The 21,175-nt window shown below is 36.3% G+C and overlaps 1 protein-coding gene across 4 annotated transcripts in view; it reads right to left on the bottom strand.

The window, feature by feature from the left end:
* LOC128027344 (5-hydroxytryptamine receptor 4-like) overlaps positions 1–21,175 on the bottom strand; it is a 110,554-nt gene that overhangs the window by 22,513 nt on the left and 66,866 nt on the right. For 3 of the 4 annotated variants that reach the window (XM_052614885.1, XM_052614883.1, XM_052614884.1), the window contains exons 5-6: positions 15,857–16,010; positions 11,483–12,039 (exon numbers count right to left, since the gene is read on the bottom strand). In XM_052614885.1, coding sequence (XP_052470845.1) covers positions 11,483–12,039; positions 15,857–16,010 — 711 coding nt within the window. Of the gene's footprint in view, positions 1–11,478; positions 12,040–15,856; positions 16,011–21,175 lie in introns of those variants that run through there. The other variant, XM_052614886.1, reaches the window with a different exon arrangement.

The following is a 21,175-nucleotide window of genomic DNA, read 5'->3' as shown; positions in this document are numbered from 1 at the left end:
AGGTATGTGATGTCACACTTGTCCATGTGTGAAGACATTGCGCAGTGCAAATCTGTGAATGAATGTTTCTAATTGAGGTGAACAGATTTCCCCTGCTCAGGGAGTAGGGAGCAATGAACACTGGGTAGGGACCATGTCAATGGGAACACAGTTCATGGTCGGAGCTCACCTCTAATGAGTGTGATGATGTGTTAACAAAAAGAGACTTGCAAAATATGCAGAGCTGGAGATGCAAGGACTGGAATTGAGAACCGTGAATATTGAGACTGTAACTTTTTTTTTTACATTTTATTAAAGTTCTATTTTGACCACTGCTTTTTTGTCATATTTGAGCAAAGGGTGCACAACAATACAATCCTGCTTAGGGCACATATTTGGCCAGCACCAGCCCTGTAGTTATTATTCTTGGTCGGAACAAGGCTTTACTTAATCCTTAAATAAAAATTAAAAAACATCTTCAACAATTTCTCTTCATAAAATCCATGGCTCATTCCTCAATATTAATGTAAAAAAAAATGTACACGAAAAAACACTCCAATTTGGGCAGTTTTATAGGAGCTGCAGACAAGAATCATAACTTTAAAATATGAAGTACGAGTTTGAACTAGCATTAGTTTGATTGTAATGCTCAATTAGAGCGAGTTTTGAGTTCGCTTCTGAATGGCTGATGATGCACACAAAAGACGGCTGTCATCGGCATAACTTCGTGTTGTGCCGTGAAACACACGTCCATCACTGCAGACAGGACTCATTAGTGCAGACATGCATGTAATCTGTCTCTCACTGAAACTCATCTATCATTGCAGCTCAAGCACAGCTAACGCATAAAACTTCTGTTGGTTTTAGTAGCGCCACCCGGGTGTTATGTAGCTAACGTTTTCTTCGCACGCACACTGTGTGCTAAAGTTTGCACAGGGCAAAGCTTCTCCAAACTGAAACTTAATTAGCTGCCTTGCTGTCTTACATTTGAAGCGTTCTTCACCCGAAGTGCATGGGAGATTCAACTCATGCTTCCAATTGAGCTTGGCATTAGCATAATGCTAAGCTAACAACACTACAATTATGAGACCCATTGTTTGGAACATACCAATGATGCTTTCTAGGTAGCAAGAGCACTCCGTTTTAGTATACAAGTGACATTTAAAGTTAAAGTCAATGCATTACAAGCTTGTAATGTAAACAGCTTTGCTGTTTGTAACTAGATCCGTCTAGTTTTGTCTAGATGGGATGTCAGGGTGAGGATAGGACTAATCTTTAAACTGAAATATGCTGATTACTTCATCATGATGTGCCCTCAGACATCTGAAAGATTGGTATCTCAAGTGAATAGCAGCAGACTGCTAATATGTAGGATTCATGCCTCCCCAGACCTCATTACAGATCCAGCTCAATGACCTCATCTTTCTCAGACCACTAATGTGCTGAGTGCATAATGTGTTTATGGGTCAATGGCAAATAAGGATCTCCAGGACACTGGCAAGGTGAAATCTTCTTAAAGGGTAACTAAACCCCTGGTCAGAGCCTGACTCCAACCACTGGGAATATTTGAAAAATGCTGAAAATTGGGCAGAGCACAGCGGAGATAGAGGGGCTGAACTGAGGTCGGGGTTGAGCGCGTGGGGCGTGAACCTGAGACCCGCAGTGACGGATTGATTGATTGAGTCGCTAAAATGGAGAGTGACGCAAGTAGCTTTACTCATTTCCACCTCCATTGCGTTGGAGAAGCAAACCCGCTATAAAATGCAGTTTGCATACTCCAGCTCTAGGCAGGCACTCGCGGTCTTCCAGGTCAAGTGCATGCAACCACTGGCACCTAGTTTTAATGTCTGCTGGAAAACTATGCAGTCCAGCAGTGCTGTCGCAACCAGCAACATACGTACCATCCTGACCACTTTACTAAATACAGATAAATCTATGCCAACTTGAACCTATCCTAACTGATGCACTATGCTTCTAACAATACTAACGTTACACTAACAACTATGCTATTCATAGGCTACACGTAATAAAATAAATAACTATATAAATGCTATGCTAAATAGATGCTATAATAGTCTATCCTGGTCGTTTTCAATACTTGCAATTCCAACTCCTGACTCACTACACTAATTTTGACGGAACAAGATGGTTTTATACTGCCAGGGGCGTGGTAGCTCGGACCAATGGGCGTGGTGAGCTGGAAACGTTTACGTCACTTGCCACCGCAACATCCAATAGGAAAAATCAACTGCAGTAGCCACCATTCAACCTGAAGAGGGCAGCACTCAGACGTTTTTTCCCCATATATTGTAGAATTAAAACACTTTATACTCAAATGTCAAAAAAGTTACTCGAATCAATGAACAGCACTAATAAAGCCCCATTCTTACAGATCATTAACTAAAAAAAGTTGGTTTAGGGTTTAGTTACTCTTTAAAAACATTCATGTGCCAAGTTATTAGGAATTATATAGTTATTTCCAGGTTGGTTTCATATATATTAATTGACCATCTGCAAGCCGTGGGACTTTATGCTGAGAACTTTCATATTTTTTTGCAAAATGATGTGTTTAAAAGTTAATGGCCAAACGGATGTTTATAAAAGTTTACATTGTTGTTGCAGATGAAATATTACAAAGATAACATTAAATACATTTTGTACCAGGTTAAATGTTGATTATTAGTAACTCAAACCCATTTATCTAAACCTATCTACCTAACCATCGGTATGTGTGTGAAGTATTGAAGTGTATTATTGGTACATGGTAAATATTTAATTAATCTTAATTATTAATAAATGTATACATATTTAGTAGATATTAATGATGCATAATCCTGAACTGTTCTTAAGGTTCGTTTTCTTACCATATAAGTTCAAATATCTTATGTCTATCCATACTGACAATTATTTGGCAGACAAAAGGTTATCATTTACTAATATTTAATATTTGGGGGAATTTAGCTTTAATGCATACTTTGAAAGAAATAATAATGCTAATAATAATAAAAATAAAATATCATGTTATGCCTATTACGTTTTGTTTTGAGGAATTTAAGCCTTTTTTGAGATTATTTTATTTTACAAAACCTCACAAGTTACACCACTTAGATATTTCGACACTATTCTCCCCCAAAATACAAAAAAACACCTCTTATTCAGAAACTAAAAACATGTTAATCATAAAAGATATCTGTGTGAACTGAATTTTTTTTTCTATGTGTTTTTGAATGATACAGACAAATACAAAATGAGAATCACATCACTGACTCATACATAATAGCTCAGCGTGTTTATTTTAGGGAAGATTTTGACGCAGTCTGTCAGAAATGATTGGCCTTCCTCATTAAGCCAACTATAATTTCACAAATAAATCTTAATAGAAGTGATTTATGCCTCGCTTTCAGAGCCAGAGACCTACAGACCAACACAAACAGTTTTTAAGAACAGCAGATATTACACATACTTCTCGATGTTTTGAGTCAGGCATCTATGTGCCATTGTCCTGAGAGAGTCATACTTAAAGAACAATTATGAATCCACTAGATCAAGTATAGTGCTGATGTTAGATCAGGACCCCGGAGCATTTCGAAGCATTCATGACTGTGCATTTTTCCAAAAGCAAGTGCTAACTCAGTGAATATTTCTGCTTTCCATGTGCTTCATCAGTTAAACAACAGAATCCAGTTTAAGGTGAATAACACAAGAGGGGGAAAAAAGTTTGTTGGAAACTTTTCCTTTCACTGCAGTGAAGATGAAGTGAATAGCTCAACTGTACATTAGAGTTGGGTCCGAGTCCACCTTTGTCGAGTACGAGTCAAGACCAAGTCCACAAACATCGAGTCCAAGTCCGAGTCCGAGTCCAAAAGGGGCCGAGTTGGACTCAAGTCCGAGTCCTTAAAGGCCGAGTCCGAGTCGAGTCCGCCCGAGTCCAGAAAGTAATTAAATTTAAAAAGATTATAAATTGGTATTGTACATTTTTACATTCTATTTATATTTTAACCTTTCAACCCATTAAACCAATGGCAATATAAAAATGTAATAAAAAAAATACCACTGTTACATCTAGTCATTGCCATTGAACATTTTTATTTTATGTCAACAGAACTAGTTTCCTATCAAAAAAGTTTTCAAAGGTTTTATTGTATTACAAGTGCATGAAAATACAAATGAACCTATTTTATTATTGTATCACACTATATTGTCCTCCAGTTAAAAATGACATTTCAGTTATTTAATGCCTCTCCCCCACATTTGACAGAGGTAAAGTGCAGCCAATGAGGAGATCCTTAATGATGACATTATGAATTTCTTGTTGTCTTGGAGAACTTGCATCATAAAGTTGCATTGCTTGTTTGGTCAGTTCTGGTCTTGCAAATCCTGCAATGCTGAGCTGTGCAGCATCTGTTGGTTGCTGCTGCTGTCTTTGGTGGTCGGTTGCATCGGTTTTCGGATCACCAGTATACTGAACCGAAAACCGTTTCTTTCGGAGGCGTCCGATTTGAGAACCGATGAACTGATGATACTGCGCATGCGTGTAATTTTTCAAGTATTTTGTTAAACATCGGAAAGTGTGATAAAACTATAATATATATATATATATATATATATATATATATATATATATATATATATATATATACATATATATATATATATATATATATATATATATATACTTTTTTTTTAAGATAGGGGCTACTTGTTTCTAATCTGTATATTGTAGATTATGTATGGGCCAAAGGGGTTTTCAGGGAAGTTGGACAATAATTAAGACTCTAAAGACTCCATGTTTAATATGAATAAGGGATGATTTATGAAATATCTGTACTGTATTTATAGTTAATGATGACAGATTCACAAACTGAGTTTGTAGTAAACAGAACATGAACACGAGTAGAGCAGCTGATGATACTGCGCAGCATGTGCCGGTGTCCTGACATTTTATCCTACCCTGTCAGATTTTCCTACCCGGGTTTTGAGCGATTCTCGTTTTGAGTCAAGAACCGGTTGTATCAGTTTTCAGATCATCAGTACACTGAACCGAAAACCGTTTCTTTCGGACGCGTCCGATTCGAGAACCGAGGAGCTGATGATACTGCGCATTCGTGATTCAGCATGAAGCCAACTGACTCACAGCGCGTCTGAACCGAACTGATTCTTTTGGTGATTGATTCTGAACTGATCCTGTGCTAATGTAATGAGTGCGGGTAAACCGAGGGTTTGAATGAAGGGCAATCTGACGAAACGTAAGTTCATTTAATAACAAATACATCGCAATGGATTATGTATCCGGTGAACTGTTTTTTTTTTTCAACCGGTTTATTGAATCAAACCGTCCGAAAGAACCGGTTCGCGGAAAAGAATCGAACTTCCCATCACTAATCCACACTGATATCCAGTGAGTGGTGCGTGTGTTTCGTCTGCAAGCAGGAGACTTCTGCCTGCCGGTGTGGTGCAGTAAAGTGACAGAAGGGGAGACATTCATTAATTTATCATTTCAATTTTATGCTGGTTTTATTGTTACACATGACGCGGACTCGACTGTACTCGGAATATTTTCAGAGTCCAAAATGTTCAAGTCCGTGTCAAGTCCGAGTACAAATTCACCCGAGTGCGTGACAAGTCCGAGTTCATTCAAAATTGGACTCGAGTCCGGACTCGAGTCCGAGTCCAAGTTCGAGTACCCCAACTCTAACATATGAGGTCCTTTAAATTAAGTATTGATTTTATAGATAATATATATATACAGGCTCTCACATTAAGACAATACACAATATCTGCACTTTGTATTTGACAGTGTTAAACTAGCATTTACAAACTAAACCCTAACTATTAATCCATGACAGCTCACATGACAAGCAATAAACTGATAAGAAACACTGCATCATTAATGTCTGACCTACACGACTACTGATTATTCATTAAAGTAATGTAGCTGATAACCATTATTAACCACACCACAAAACAAATTAAAAAAGCATTAATGTATACATACTGTACGTACAGTATATAGGATACAGAAGTAGTTTTTTTTTTTGGTCTAGAACAGAAGAAGAATATCTAGTCTGCTGAGGACACTTGCATGGAAATATATATATTGTATATTGTTAATTTTCAATGCATTTTTGAATAGCATTACATCATTGACCCTTTTACCTTACAGTGTTGACCTTTAACAGCAATCAGTTTTAGGCGAGACTTAAATCAGTGTTTGAAGCGGCTAATTTTAACCACTAAGCCATTCAGACAGAGCCCAGAGGAGTCTTCAATACCCAGATGAGTTTAACATCTCCATGTTGAGCTGTGGGTTAATTACTACATAATTAAGACGGAAGACAGCAGGCCTGTGTTTAGATGTGTGTTGTCTGTGTTAATCTGCATGGATCCCTCAATTCTCACACAGCTCCTGCCTCCAGCGTCTCCGGCTCTCCAAAGAGCCCAGCATACTTCACTCCAATGTTTATCAGCCAGATTAACATGTTGACAGCCCCACCATTTGGAAACAGTTCCAAGATTTATGTCCCAGGCAGGTTTCCAAAGGGCTGTGAAAAACAAAGGGCGGTAGAACAAACTGAAGAGCCTTTACGGTCATTTGCACAGCCTGATCTGGACCCGCTTTCAGTGGGACATGTTTAGACAACAACTTCTGTGGTGGAGAGGCTTTTGAGGACTTTCAAACATCTGCGGGTTCATGTTCAAGCCGGGGGAACAGCCAGTGTCTCTGATCCTGTCTATTTGTATTTTGGAAGGCTATGATATCTTGTTGTTTTAACATGATAGTGAACAGTTTATACAGTTAACTGGCATTCAGTGCAGTTGATTTGACACAATATGAACTGCTTTACTTGTTTATTTAATGGTGCATTAATGATTTCCACTTTATAATGATAAAAGATGATGTTTGGGACAATAAAAGCTGTTAAGTTCACACGTCTCGTAGTGGACCAGCAGTCTCCATCAGTTTGAGCAAACATCCTGTTTCATTGTTTGTAGCTGATGAAGCAATTGAAACAGCTGCTTTTATGTGAAGATGGATTTGATGAACAAGTAATCTTCCCTAAAATAGTCTTTTTGATTCATATTTAATAAAATCATGAAGATATATGTGCATCGTTTAAATTATATTTCTCAACCTACCTTTCAAAAGTATGGGATCAGTAAGATTTAGAGGTTTTTTAAAGCCTCTTATGCTTACTAATGCTGCATTTATTTGATAAAGAATACATTAAAAACTGTAATATTGTGAAAAATTATTATAATTTAAAATAGCTGTTTTTAATTCCAGTATATTGCTAAATGTAATTTATTCCTGTGATTTAAAGCTGAATTTATTTAGGGTCATGATTCTTCAGAAACTATACTCACAACTTTGTTTCAGCATGTTTCATTGTAATATTTCACAACATTACTGTTTTACTGTCTTCTTTCAACTATAAATCTTACCGACCCCAAACTTCTGGATGCCAGTGTATTTGTTTAGGTGTAAAACTTTGGAAGAAAACTACTTGGACCCTTAATTCATCGAGGCTGAGAATGCAAGAAAATGACAAGGAGAAAGAAAATAGCAGTAAATTGCGACATGACGGCTGTGACATGTAAATGACAGTGACATGCCACTCAGTAATTGCTGTTCCTCTAAGACTCACAGTGTTGACAGCGCTCTGTGTCTCATTCCCAGGAATCATGTGGTCTGTGTGGTCATGGAGAGACCTGGGGCAGAAAGGACACTGGACACTGTCAAAACCCATTCTTCTGAACACGTCAAACTAAAAAAGTCACAGATAAAGGAAACGGCAAAGTACTTTTCTGGAGATACATATCGTGTGGGCAAATATCTCAAAGAAACAGTCACACTTTACCTTTAAAATCAAAAGAAAAAATATATAAAGTATATTATGCACAACCAAAATAAGGCAGTTTTAGGACCATTAAGATTCATTGTGACATTACTTACATTACAGCCTAACTAATTCATCAGGAAAATTTGAAAGATTTGAAAGGAGAGAAAAAAATCATAATACAGTCAGCTTTTAAATTTAGTACACAATTAACCAAACGTTTGGGGTCAGTAAATTAAATTTCTGTTTTAAATATACTGTTTATATATATATATATATATTAATAGGCTATGTTTATTGAGGAAGGATGCATCATAAATGCTGTTCATTTGAACTTGAAAATGTATCATTGTTTCCACAAAAATATGAAGTGGCACAATGGCTTTCTACATTGATAAAAAATAAATAAATGTTTCTTGAGCATCAAATCATCATATCAGAATGATTTCTGAAGGATCATGTGACACTGAAGACTGGAGAAATGATGCTGAAAATACAGCTGCGCATCACAGGAACAAATTACATTTTAACGTATTGTCAAATAAAAAAAGTTATTTTCAATTGTGCTAATATTTCATATTCAGTATTACATTTTTTTTCTATATTTGTGAACAAAATAAATGCAGAATTGGTGAGCAAAAGAGACTTTTTAAAAACATAAAAAAATGTCACTGACCCCAAACTATTGAATGATAGTATATAATCACAATCAAATACACAGTAGTACATTAAATCATAATTACAATCCCTTCACAGTTTAAACATACATTACATTTTTGGCCCATTTAAGTGAATGAGATTTTGATACATTAGAGTATGTTAATGCAATTGTCATGAAAATAATGAAAACCTAAAATGCTTAATTTTCATTTCTAAATTTCAAGTTAAATCAGATCTGAAACGTGTTTCTGGGAACAACTTCCATTTCACTCGTCCTCTTTAAAATGCAAAAACTAATTATAGATTAACAAACACATTATGTCTGCCTCGCCATGTCAAAGTGTACAGTGAGACGGACAAATACAAAGACATTGTCTAAATGGAGGTAATCCATTGGTGTTTCCATGGAAACAAAATCCACAGATCTCTTTTGAGAAAGCGATTTAAAAGACTTGTAACATATGATTAGAATGAGAAGAAACAGCACAGCGATATTCACAGCGTGCTCATTATTATCACAGCTAAAGAAACTGTCAGAACTGTAAGAAAGAGGCCAAACACAAACAGACCCAAATTAAACTTTGGCCTGTGGATCTGGGCAATTTTTAAAATAAATTTCTTGACAAAAACTCAAATCTAAGGTTTTGAAATTACCTCCTTGTTTCATATTTTACGGAGCTGCCAATGTTTTTTTTTTTTTCTTTTTTAGATTCCAGCAAATGAAATCTAAGACAAACTCTAGTAATGTGCAACAAAGTTGAGCTGCTGACATCAGAATAATTTTATTTGGCCTCTGTAAAAAGTTTTTCTTCACTTCCCAGCAGGCCGACCAATAAATGTCACCAACAAACCATGCATAAAAGCACTGTAACATAAAAAACAAAATACCAAACTCTAACCATAAATTATTAAACAAATAAATCATTCATCTATTATTGATAACAGCTTTCACTTTCCTTTCACTGCTTTGAATTAAGTAAAGTTCTGCATTACAAAAATTCACAATAACCGATTCAAATAAACATATCTGATAATAGATCATTGCGAAAGACTTAAAACATATTGATAAATGTGAGCATTATTCTGAAATACTGTAATTCTATACAATGTAACAGCATATTAATGTCTTTATATACGCCCTTCAGTCAGCACATATACGTCTTTTTTCCATGTCTGCTTAGATTAATAACAACAATCAGATCCTTGCATTCAAGATTTCCCTCGTGGGATTTGACCAGCTGGCTTAACTCTTTAATCTTTGCTGTATTTAAAAATCACATGCTAGGTTGTGTTTAGAGCCTGAGAGAGCTGTCCTCCACTGACCGTTCATCCTCTGATCTACACATCTCCTCCATCAGAGCTGTCACCAACATCTCACCAACAATGTAACCTACATTAAAGGTCAAATCACGACCCTTTAACTAACCACTAACCCTTTTCCTTGAACTTTTATCTTAAAGCAAAATAATACATTACCCTTATTCAAATAGGGTTTAGTTTGCTATAAAAATACCCAAATATCTCAATATTATCTTCTAGAAATTCCAGCTAAAATTAGTCTGCTATGCATAATATAGCTTTTTACATTGAACCAGGAGAGAAATATGCAGATCAAGCACCGTTTACAAGTAAAAACAGTCCAAAGCAGAAGTCCTAAAGCAATATATCAGTGGATTTAGTGAAGAGAACAGGGGGCAGACTCTTTCTCTGGAGGAAGCATTATTATGGATTATGCATTTTTAGCAATGGTTTGCATTAAAGATGGATTTGTTTCTTACAAACACGCAGCTTTTCAGTTCACAAGATGTTAACTGTTGGACTGGAATGGTGTTGATAACTTGTGGATTATTGTGATGTTTTTATCAGCTGTTTGAACTCCCGTTCTGACGGCACCCATTCACTGCAAAGGTGAGTAAATAATGTGCTAAAATTCTCTAAATTTGTTCTGATGAAGAAACAAATTCATTTTGAACTTGGATGGCCTGAGGGTGAGTAAATGCCTACCTACAAAAAACAGCAAAAATATGTATGAAGATTGTAATAGTAAATGGACATTTGGGAAATCTTTACATCACAATCTTGTAGGACAGAAAAAACTGTCTGTATTAGTGAAACAATCCCTCTTCTCTGTCGAGATGTTTATGAGAATAGTTTAATAATAAAGCAGATGGGGAGCAAAAGAGTCCTAGCAAACATGTAGTCTGAGACGACCAAAGTTCAGTTTTATGATCCCATGTGACACATAACAGCAGAAGCTTCAACATACAGATGTTCATGGTGTGCTATTTTCTGAGTAAATGCTGTTAGGTCAAGGAGGTGAGCAAGCTAGAAAGGTCAGATGAAGTAGTACAAAGGAAGAAAATTACACCTGACAGTGAATGTAAAAGGTGTACAAAGCAAGACATGGACTTATGCTTTGCTGCCCGGTGCTACAAGAACTTGTACAAATGACCCCCAGATGTCAAATACAAGTCAATACAACAAGCTAACAACCAAAAGCATTAGTATATGAGAACGAATCAATCTAGAGGTCTTCTAGATTCCTGGAAGTGAACCCCTTTAAGGGTACGTTCACACTCGAATCAGTAGCGTAATCTGAAGCAGAGTTTGACTGCTTCTGCTCTCTCCACTTTTTTCCAAACTGCTGTATGTTTGCGTCATCAAAAGAAAAAAGCAGTCACACTGCCAAAACAGTAAAAACACCGCAATACGTGCCCCAACAAATGTAATAAATCATAGCCATGGTCATGTATTAAATGCATGTTTAAGCGCTGGAGATTTCACTTTGAAACTGCTGCAAAACATGCAGTATGGTATCTAATATCATGTTGCAGAAACATTGCCACAAGCATATATTTTCAGTGAGTCTGGGTTGATTTTGATGATGAGATTAACACTGGATTGTAATGTTACTGGCCATAATCTATCCTCGCTTCAAGCATATTTTCATCTTTACCACACTAGAAAAGAGAGATGGTGATAAATGTAATGCTTCTCTCACTTACTTCAGGACGTGTGTCGAGCCGTTGATCTGCGTGGCCGTGCAGGTCGGTACAGGGCCCAGGATGGAAGGTCGGCGGTAGCGCTTGTGTCCGCAGCAGAGGATGATGAGGAAGGCACGGCGAAAGGACTTGTTGAGGAAGGCGTAAAGGATGGGGTTGAGCATGGAGTTGATGTAGCCCAGCCAGAGGCAGGCCGCCCACAGCTGCTCAGGAACACTGTAGTCTATGAAGGGGTCCACCACGTTCGTGATGAAGAAAGGGGCCCAGCACAGACAGAAGCAGCCCATGATGATGCACAGAGTCTTAGCTGCCTTGGTCTCGGTGCGCATGCGGTGGTTGCGTTGGTGGTCCGCGCTATCCGCATTCCCCGCTTCTCCGGCGCGCTGCAGCATGCTGATCTGTCGCGCATGTTCCCGCGCCGTGATGTAGATGCGCTGGTACGCCAGCACCATCAGGATCAGCGGTACGTAGAAGGCCACGACTGAGCAGGTCAGCGCATACGGCTTATTCACCATAAACACACACACCGTGGAGTTGCCAGAGAACTTCCGCTTCTCTATCTGTCAAGAGAGGGATGTTGACACATTCAGATTACACAAACACAAAAAAAATTTACACTCCTAAAATAAAGTTTCCAAAAGAGGGTTTGCAGAACCATTTTTTTCTTCTTCTTGTTTCTTTAAGAACTTGAAGAGCCTTTATCTACTATAAAGAACCCTTTGCATAATGGAAAGATTACAAGAATGTTAAAGGTTCTTAAATATGTACGATTACACGATTGTATGATACACTAGAACAGTGTTATTTATTTTGCTGACTTGTGTACTTACATTATCCCAAATGTTTCGAAGATTTTTTAAATCCAGAGAAATAAGCAATTTTAACTAGTGACATGGACCGTGTCCATAGTGTCATTGTGTCGCCTGCCAATGACATCATAACTCCTTGATTTCCGGTTCTTTTTTGTCGAAAACATGGAAACACCAAAGACTCTTTAATATGTTTTGCGTTTTAATAAACCGGTGACGACTGCTCAGAGTAGCATTATAACAGAACTTGTATCTAGTATGATAAAACAGCAATGCTTTTATTTCACATATGCACGACCAGAAGGAGCAGAAGCGGTTTACTGTGGCGTAATAAAAGCTCCGCTGCTTTCGAGCCGTGTGTTACGCTCGTTTCACTTCGCTGGCTTTCAGCCTCACACTTCTACATTCTACTACTACCTCATTCTGTACTACTAAGTACAGTTTCTTATCTGCATGAGCAAAAATTATGTTTTTTTGTTTCTGTTATCAGGAAAATATGTGCAGTGATCGCTGGCGCCGTGAAGTAGCACTCTAATAGCTTTCACACCCCACACAAACACTTATCTAGGTTAACGTCACAGCGAGCAGCCATGCAAAGCTGCTACTACTTACATGTTCCAGTTACAAATGATCCAAGGCGAGACATATTTGGGTGAAAGTTTGGATTTCATGCACGATATACTGTAATTACCTACTAATACTCTAATGACTGCTGGTTGACATGTTGTTACAAAGTTACTTATAGTTAATACAGTGTCTGAAATGGAGTCAAACTAAAGTGTTTCTGTATTGTATAAAGAGTTATATAAATAAAAGTGACTTGATTTAAAAAAAATAAAATTCTAAAGGACTTGTTTCACGATACAGAACCTTTTGTGATATGAAATGTTTAAGGTTTCATCACAGATTCCAATAAAGAACTTTCATTTTTAAAGTGTGGAATGTTCTTTAACTGGTTTTCAGCGCTCAGCAGCTTCTCCCTCTGTGTTTGTTCATTAATATTCAACCCCACGTGTCTTTGGCTTCAGGGAACAGTCATGTGAGGAGACGTTTTAAGAGCAGAGGTGACTACGCACAAAACACAAGCGCCTTCAGATGTGGACGAGACCTCAGCTAGAGGGCATGAGTCTGTTAATATTTTGCTCCTAAAATACACTACTGCACTTTATATTAATAAAACATGCTTAACATTCAAATCTTGTGACGTAAGGCACTATATTAAGTTTGTAACTAGTAAATTAATTACGCTCTAGAATCAAATTCAGCCTTTGATGCATGACGTCCTCTAGTGTGGAAAGATTTCGAAAAGTCATTCAGGGTTGGATGACACATTCAAACCATCAGTGATGACCTTTGACATGGGAGTGACAGGTACATTCAACTCATTAAATCTATATAGTGTGAACAGACAGTGATGTCACTCTCTTATGGACGCTGCCAGTTTGTCTGAGGAAAATTACAGAGACAGAGACATTAAACACATCATTCGCAGTCTGTCTTTCTCCAACTGTGCTTGCAAATGTTTGGGGGCAGTATGATTTTTTTTTATTTTTGAAAGAAGCTTTTACTTTTATTCAGCAAGCATGCAATGTTATAAAATATTATTTCAAATAAATGTTGCTATTTTCATCTTTATGTTCATCAAAGAAGAAAAAAAGGCACCATAGTTTTCACAAAAAAAAAAAAAAAATGTAAAAAACATTTTTTAACACTGATAATAATCAGATATGTTTCTTGAGCAGGAAATCAGCATATTACATTTTTATTGTATTTTTTATCAAATAAATGCAGCCTTAGTGAGCAGAAGAGAAACACACAAATTCTACTGACCCCAAATCTGAACATCTTATATATATATATATATATATATATATATATATATATATATATATATATATATATATATATATATATATATATACATATATATATATATATATATATATATATATATATATATAATTTCAGACTGTTATCCTATGAAACCATGTTCCAATGTGTAATTAGTGACATTTAATAGAAAAAATTGTGCTTAACCACCATGATTAATAACTAGTCATAACAGAGCTTGATGAGAGAAATGAACATTGATGTTTTTATATTTTATTTTGATCTGATCTAGAGAAGTAAAATCATAAATTAAACACATGCAGATATATACTGTTTACAAACAGGTTAGTACTGATTGATCCACAGAGGGAAGTATCATGATGAGAGATATTAATCACTGTTCATCTGCATCTGTCTCCTGTCTGCTGCTCCCAAACAATCTCAAATCATAACACTTAGTCCTCCACACTCTGAACCCAACAACAATAAAAAAACTCATGAACTGCAAACATATTTCACATCAGAAGTCTTTTTTTTTTAATAAGCTGGACTTTGGCCCACACTGTCATTGATATTGAACAACAAACTGCTAATTAGTTCCTTTGAGAAGAGCTTTTGGTGAAACGGTAGGATTGAATGTGAAGTATTGTCGACATTAATGTAATGCTTGTGAACCAATGCAAGAGACTCCAGATGGCAGAATGCCAACTGTTTACTCTGAATAGAATGCTAATTAATTCTTATATATATATATATATATATATATATATATATATATATATATATATATATTTTTTTTTTTTTTTTTTTTTTTTTTCTTGAAATTTCAGTTTGAAGGAAGCTACAAACTTTAGCTGAGAAAACTACTTCAAGTCTCAATTATTTCTTAGATAAATTAGCTCAGGGGTTCCCAAGCTTTTTTGCAAACTGAACCCCTTAGATGTAAAATATTTAGCTTGAAGTATAGCCTGATATTATAAGTTACCACATATTAAAAAATATTGTTTTTATAAGGTTTTATTTTGACTGTTTATGTTTTTTAATTCTATAACCTAGGGCACATTATTATTTTTTATATTGATTTAACTCTAATTTAAAAAAATGAAGATATAAATATATTGCTGTATATCACAATTGAAGTATTTAATTATTATAGACCTAATAATTGTTATTTTACACTGCAAGTTACAATACTATTATTTATGTGTAAAAATTTCTTAACTTTCAAATGTTGTTATTTCAGTGTAATAGTTGTGAAATGCTGTAAACTTCTATCCACAGAAATGTTGAAAATGGTGCTAACGTGTAAATAAGTGAACCTAGCACAAATTTTGGTGCTTCAGTCTACACCCAGGGCCATTTTTGTTTGTTGCTGGTAAGTATTAGATTAAGCTCTCCACCTGAGACTGTGGCATTTCATTTTCTCCTCAATCATCCCACCCCTCAAAGCTGGGCTTTCCTAGATTTGCTTTCCTAGAAACATCGACAGTGGCTTGTCTTCTTTGCATGGATGCATAATTGCCTTTTGTAAAATTAATAAAAAGCGGAGAAGGCGTCGAAATGCCTGAAAAGACTTTACATACATCACTAGTTTCCCTTTAATCACTCCCTGCACTTTTTTATAAAGCATTTTAATAATCTACACTTGCCCTGATTGCAAGGTGAGAGAGAATCAAAGAAACATCATTATAACATGAATCAAAGTCAGACAGTCGACCACCTGATAGATGTGACTCACCAAATCATCTATTCCAATACTGTTCCAGCCTTGCATTATGGGTAGGAAGGAAATAACGGTTGGGATAATCCAGCATCCTCCGATCATTAGAGCCACTCTCAGCGGTGTCATCTTATTGCTGTAAACCAGCGGCTTGCAACAGATGGCATAGTACCTGGAAGGAAAGGTAATATTGAATATTCTTCATTTGTCCAGCCATATACAGTAGTACATGAAAAAATTATTAAGATTAAATAATGTTACATAAATATTGTTAATTGTTGCTTAAATATTAATATGCAACCACAGGTATTTATTTTCTTGGAAAATGCATTTTCAATATGCATGTGAATGACAACACCCTTGAAAAACCTGAAGGATGATGACCTGCAAGTGGCCCTGACTGACAAAATGTCAACCTATCCAGCATCTGGAAGACTCATATTCTGTCAAGCTGTTAGAGCTTTCTCATCTGCTGTTCTGATCAGCTCAAGGTTGTTGGTTAAATGACACTGCTGACATTAAAGGTGAAGCACGTTATATTGACAGCTGTAGTAGCAGTGGAAATGGGTAGTGCAGTCCAAAATCTAAATATTGGAGAGAGTTGTTTCTCAGACTTGACACTTACGCAGGTGGCCAGATTGAGGACATGCAACAGGAATAAGCTTAACTTAAAATAGAAAACGACGAGCCTAACACTGGAAGTTGATAAATGTTTTATCCGTTTCTTAATATTCCTCTGGTCACAGAGCTTTTTAGATAGATGCTGAGGCTTTTTAAGTCGGGTAGAATCTGCCATGGTGTTGAAATACTATTGTTTAAACTGGCAGTGGGCGGAGTCACACAGACCAAAACAAAAACAGTCATTCTGACACTGAACACACATTTCAAACTGGCTGTACCCTTGTAGATGTAGCCAGAGAAACAAGTATGTGAGCTTGACTGAAAACTGAATTAGTATGTGTAGATTCACTACCATTCAACAGTTGGGTTAGGTCTGGTAATATTTTTAATGCTTTTGAAATAAGTCTCTTCCCCTTACTAAGGCTTCATTTCTTTTATCAGAAATACAGTGTAAATAGTAATATTGTGAAATATTATTACAATTTAAAATAGCTTTTTAGTCTTCTATGTGAATACATCGTAAAATATTATTTATCCCTGTGATCAAAGCTGTATTTTCAGCATCATTATGCCAGTCTTCAGTGTCACATGATCCTTCTGGAATCATGATAATATGCTAATTTGCTGCTCAAGAAAAATGCATAATTATTTTTGTTATATAGAAATTACTTGCAAAGCTCTATTATCATTTTTTTTTTCTGCAAGCAATACCTAAGTTGACTATGTAGAAAACCATAAGGTCTGGAAAACAGAAAACTCTTGACTGTTAAATGAATGGCACTCAGTTAACACAGTGTACTCTCAGTTTGACAGAGAGGAAAAATAAAGATGTAAAAGGTGAAGTAATCCTTGACCTGCACTAAGATATAATTTGGTGACTCACAAAAGTGTCATAAAAGTCCATAAAAACTGTAACTGCACAAAAATGCCTCCAAAGAAACACCTGGCTAGTGCTATGAATTGTTTTCAACTACTAAAGTTCAAAAGTTCAACTATTTTTGTTTGATAGAAACAATCCCTGACTTGTTGAAGAATTGAAGATTTAAGGACCAATTCCGAAAGGTCTTTACCCCTTATACAACTTTCACCCTTCACTTCCCATAACGAAAAACCTCACACTTTGCCATCTACAGCATGTCGTGAGATGAGCCTCGGATGGACATTTTGTGCCTTGTGCGTGTTTGGAGTGCTCTGCTATCTCAAAGAGTGAAAGAAAGGGTTGAGGGAAAGCCACAGAGGACAGATTTTACTTACAATCCCCTCGACTAAATGAGACAGGTCTCTGTTTTTCTCTCTCTTTGACCCAGATGTGTAAAAGCTTCAGTCTGTGTGTGTCGAGGTTCCTGTTTACATACATGCCTCCGGCCATGGAATCTGCTAACCCACCCAAGTGTTCACCACAGCATGTTTAGAGCTCCGACATGCTCCACCCCCATGTATCAATATGGCCTCTGCCCCTACAGGTCAGACTTTGGGTTTTATTGGGCTTGAAGGCACGAAGGCTTGTCCAGATTCTGAAAGTCTGTTTTTATATTTCCATTTGGTGGCGCAAAACTGACACATTTCACCTAGCTGGAAACACAACAGGTGTTCTGAGTCATCTGTTGTGTCTAATTGACAACATAACGCCACTAAAATGCCTACGTTAGGTCCCCAAATAACATCCTGATGCAATTTATTGACTCTTTGTATGGGGGCGTTTGAATGGGACTCACATATCATTCTTCTGTAACAAATTTGGAAAGGTTAGGGCTTTGGAGATTTGCAGCAGGGAGAGGAAGAATTTGTTAGCGGGTCTGAAGCACTGAGCAAGCATTGCTCACAGTCTTAAATCATTCCCAGCTTGTGTCAGACGACTCTCTGCTGCAATCCAGCACTGGACTCTTTCCGAATTGCACATATAGTCATTTTCAGGTCAGAGTCTGGTCAGTAAAATAAGTTTTATGGTTCTGTGTTTAACTGTTCAAATGTTTGGGGTCGGAAAGTTCTTATGTTCTTATGTTCACCAATGCTATATTTATTTAATCAAAAATACAGTAGCAACAGTAATATTATGAAATATTATCTATGGCAGCTTTCATTGGCCAAGGCCCGCCCATGAGGCCGTTTGACTGACATGTCAAACAACCAATCACAGTTTGTTTCGTTCATCGTTTCATTTCGAGGCGTAGACATGTTGCCACAATAACAGACTGGTGTGTAAAACTCATGGACATATTTTAAAGATTATACACAATCCACTGATGACTTTGACACTCCTGAAGTATTTCCACTTTTGTGTCCCATATCCATCAGGCATTTAGCCAACGGGGTCTGAGGTTGAGACGACTTTTAAGGATGTAACAAGTCTTTCAACTCATGATGCGAAGTGGTTCATGATACTTGTTTCATGATACGATACAAAATTAATAAAAAGATGCCCAACTACTACTTCTCAGACAAAATGCTTTTCGTTTGAGAAATTTAAATATGTCAAATGACAAAACTAAACTGAAATTTAAAAACAAATTCTAAACAAATTACCATATTTTCCGGACTATAAGTTGCACTTTTTTTCATAGTTTGGCTGTTCCTGCGACTTATAGTCAGGTGCGACTTATTTATCAAAATTAATTTGACATGAACCGAGAGAAATGAACCAAGAGAAATTAACCAATAGAAAACATTACCGTCTCCAGCCACGAGAGGGCGCTCAATGCTGCTCAGTGCTCCTGTAGTCTACACTGAAAACATAGAGCGCCCTCTGGCGGCTGGAGACAGTAATGTTTTCTCTTGGTTCTTGGTTCTAAATAAATGCGACTTATATATGTTTTTTTCCTCATCATGACGTATTTTTGGACTGATGCGACTTATACTCAGGTGCGACTTATAGTACGAAAAATACGGTAAATAAACAATACAAAGAAAATAATAAACAAACGAAGTGCCTGCGCTCTTTTCATTTAAAACTCGAGACAACCACTGCATTTTAATTATGATCCAAACAAAGATTCTGCATACATGCAACATGAGTATTTTTCGTTTTCAATTAGATTGTATAATTTTGAAATTTGAAGCAAAAACTGAATGATCTGACTTTAGCTTTGTGAAACTTTACTACAGACGAAACAACTAACGAAACAAAAACAACAGACGGGCTGCATGAGAACGCAAATAAAATAAATAAATAAATACATAAAATGAAAATAGTGACCGCAAAGTTTTGAACAGTAGTGCAGTTCACTTAGTTTTTTATTGATCTGAAACTTTTCCCAAGACGTCTGTCTTTGAAGGTTGTACACAGCAGCTTCTCTTTGTTTAATTACATAGAGCCTGATTTGAATTAGATCAATTTGGCCCACAATAGTATTCCCATTTCTCTAAACAGCTGACCTGGGACAGCTTAGCTAAGGCTACGCATAAGGACAATGGGCTTAATGTTCTCTCATTGTTCTGGCTGCATTTACTTTAGCCAGTGTTAATAAAACGAAACATAATTAAAATGAGGTGACACAATTACAGCAATTGCTTTAGTGCATAATGAGCAATATGTAAGATGCTCATTAAAATCATCACATGCCTAAGATCTCCTCAGGGATTTGGCTCTTATATTCTCAGTCTCTGGCTAATATTAGCGAGTGATAAACACATTACAACCACTCGGCCTTTCACGCCTAGTTCCAGTCTGCTGTGAAGAATTCTAGCTGGAAGACTTGTAATTCTCAGCCTTGGTCTCTTGGTGCTTATGCCAACTACAGCCCTGTCAAAGATGCATGTCACAGAGCCACTTCTGTCTACGTGCTCCACCAGCGTATTGATTTTTCACCGTGGCACCTGTAAGCGGTATCTAAAGAGATGAAAGCAATCGCAGTAGAAAAAAAGCAGACAACATCAATTCCAATGAACAGTAGCAGCCCTGACTCACATAGTGCCCGAGGCGAGGGATGAACAACCTTTATTTTTATAAAATAAATGATCAATACACAGTGAGATTCAAAAATGTGATAAAATGGTATCAATACAACAAGACTCCCCGGGTGAATAGTCTAAAAAAAAACGTATTTCTCCAGTTGATTAAGTATTGCAAATTAATGTTGTATTACAAGTTTTGTGAAATGTTGTTTAAATATGCAATAATTTGCATTCATTTACAGAACAGAAATCTGAAAACTTGATAAAGCCAGGTTAAAAATTCATGTTTCATTTGCTGATATATTAGATTTAAAGATTTTTACAGAGGGGATTTTGGATATTTATTTTTAGCACTCCATAAATACTGTCAATAGCAAGAAAAAAAAACCCATTACATTATTACCATTTTTAATTATCCAGACAACAAGAAATACAAAAACTATTTTAGTGTGAGACAATTAAGTACTCACAAAAATGATATTATTACAATATTTAGCAACTTAAAACAAAAATAAAACTAAAGTTTATTAAGTGCAACTAAAATGGAGATTTCTGGCTCAGGGCAAAAGAAAAAAAAATCATTGAGAAAATGGCCTTTAAAGGTGTATACTGCAATTAAAACCTACAGACACAAACAGATAAAGTGCAATAAAATAAACACTTAAAAGTGTATTTTGGATGTTTTCATTCCAATAGTCTGAAACAGCATATTATGAAAAGCCAGACTTAAGATTTAAATATAAATGTTAGTAATGTCAAACAGGTCGAATACTGTATGCAATTATATGTAATAAATTATGGGGTTCATAACTGTACTTCAATAAA

The sequence above is a fragment of the Carassius gibelio genome, chromosome A14 (genome assembly GCF_023724105.1).
Source record: "Carassius gibelio isolate Cgi1373 ecotype wild population from Czech Republic chromosome A14, carGib1.2-hapl.c, whole genome shotgun sequence".
In the NCBI taxonomy this organism is placed as follows: domain Eukaryota; kingdom Metazoa; phylum Chordata; class Actinopteri; order Cypriniformes; family Cyprinidae; genus Carassius; species Carassius gibelio.
This window is presented reverse-complemented; position numbering and strand designations above follow the sequence as displayed.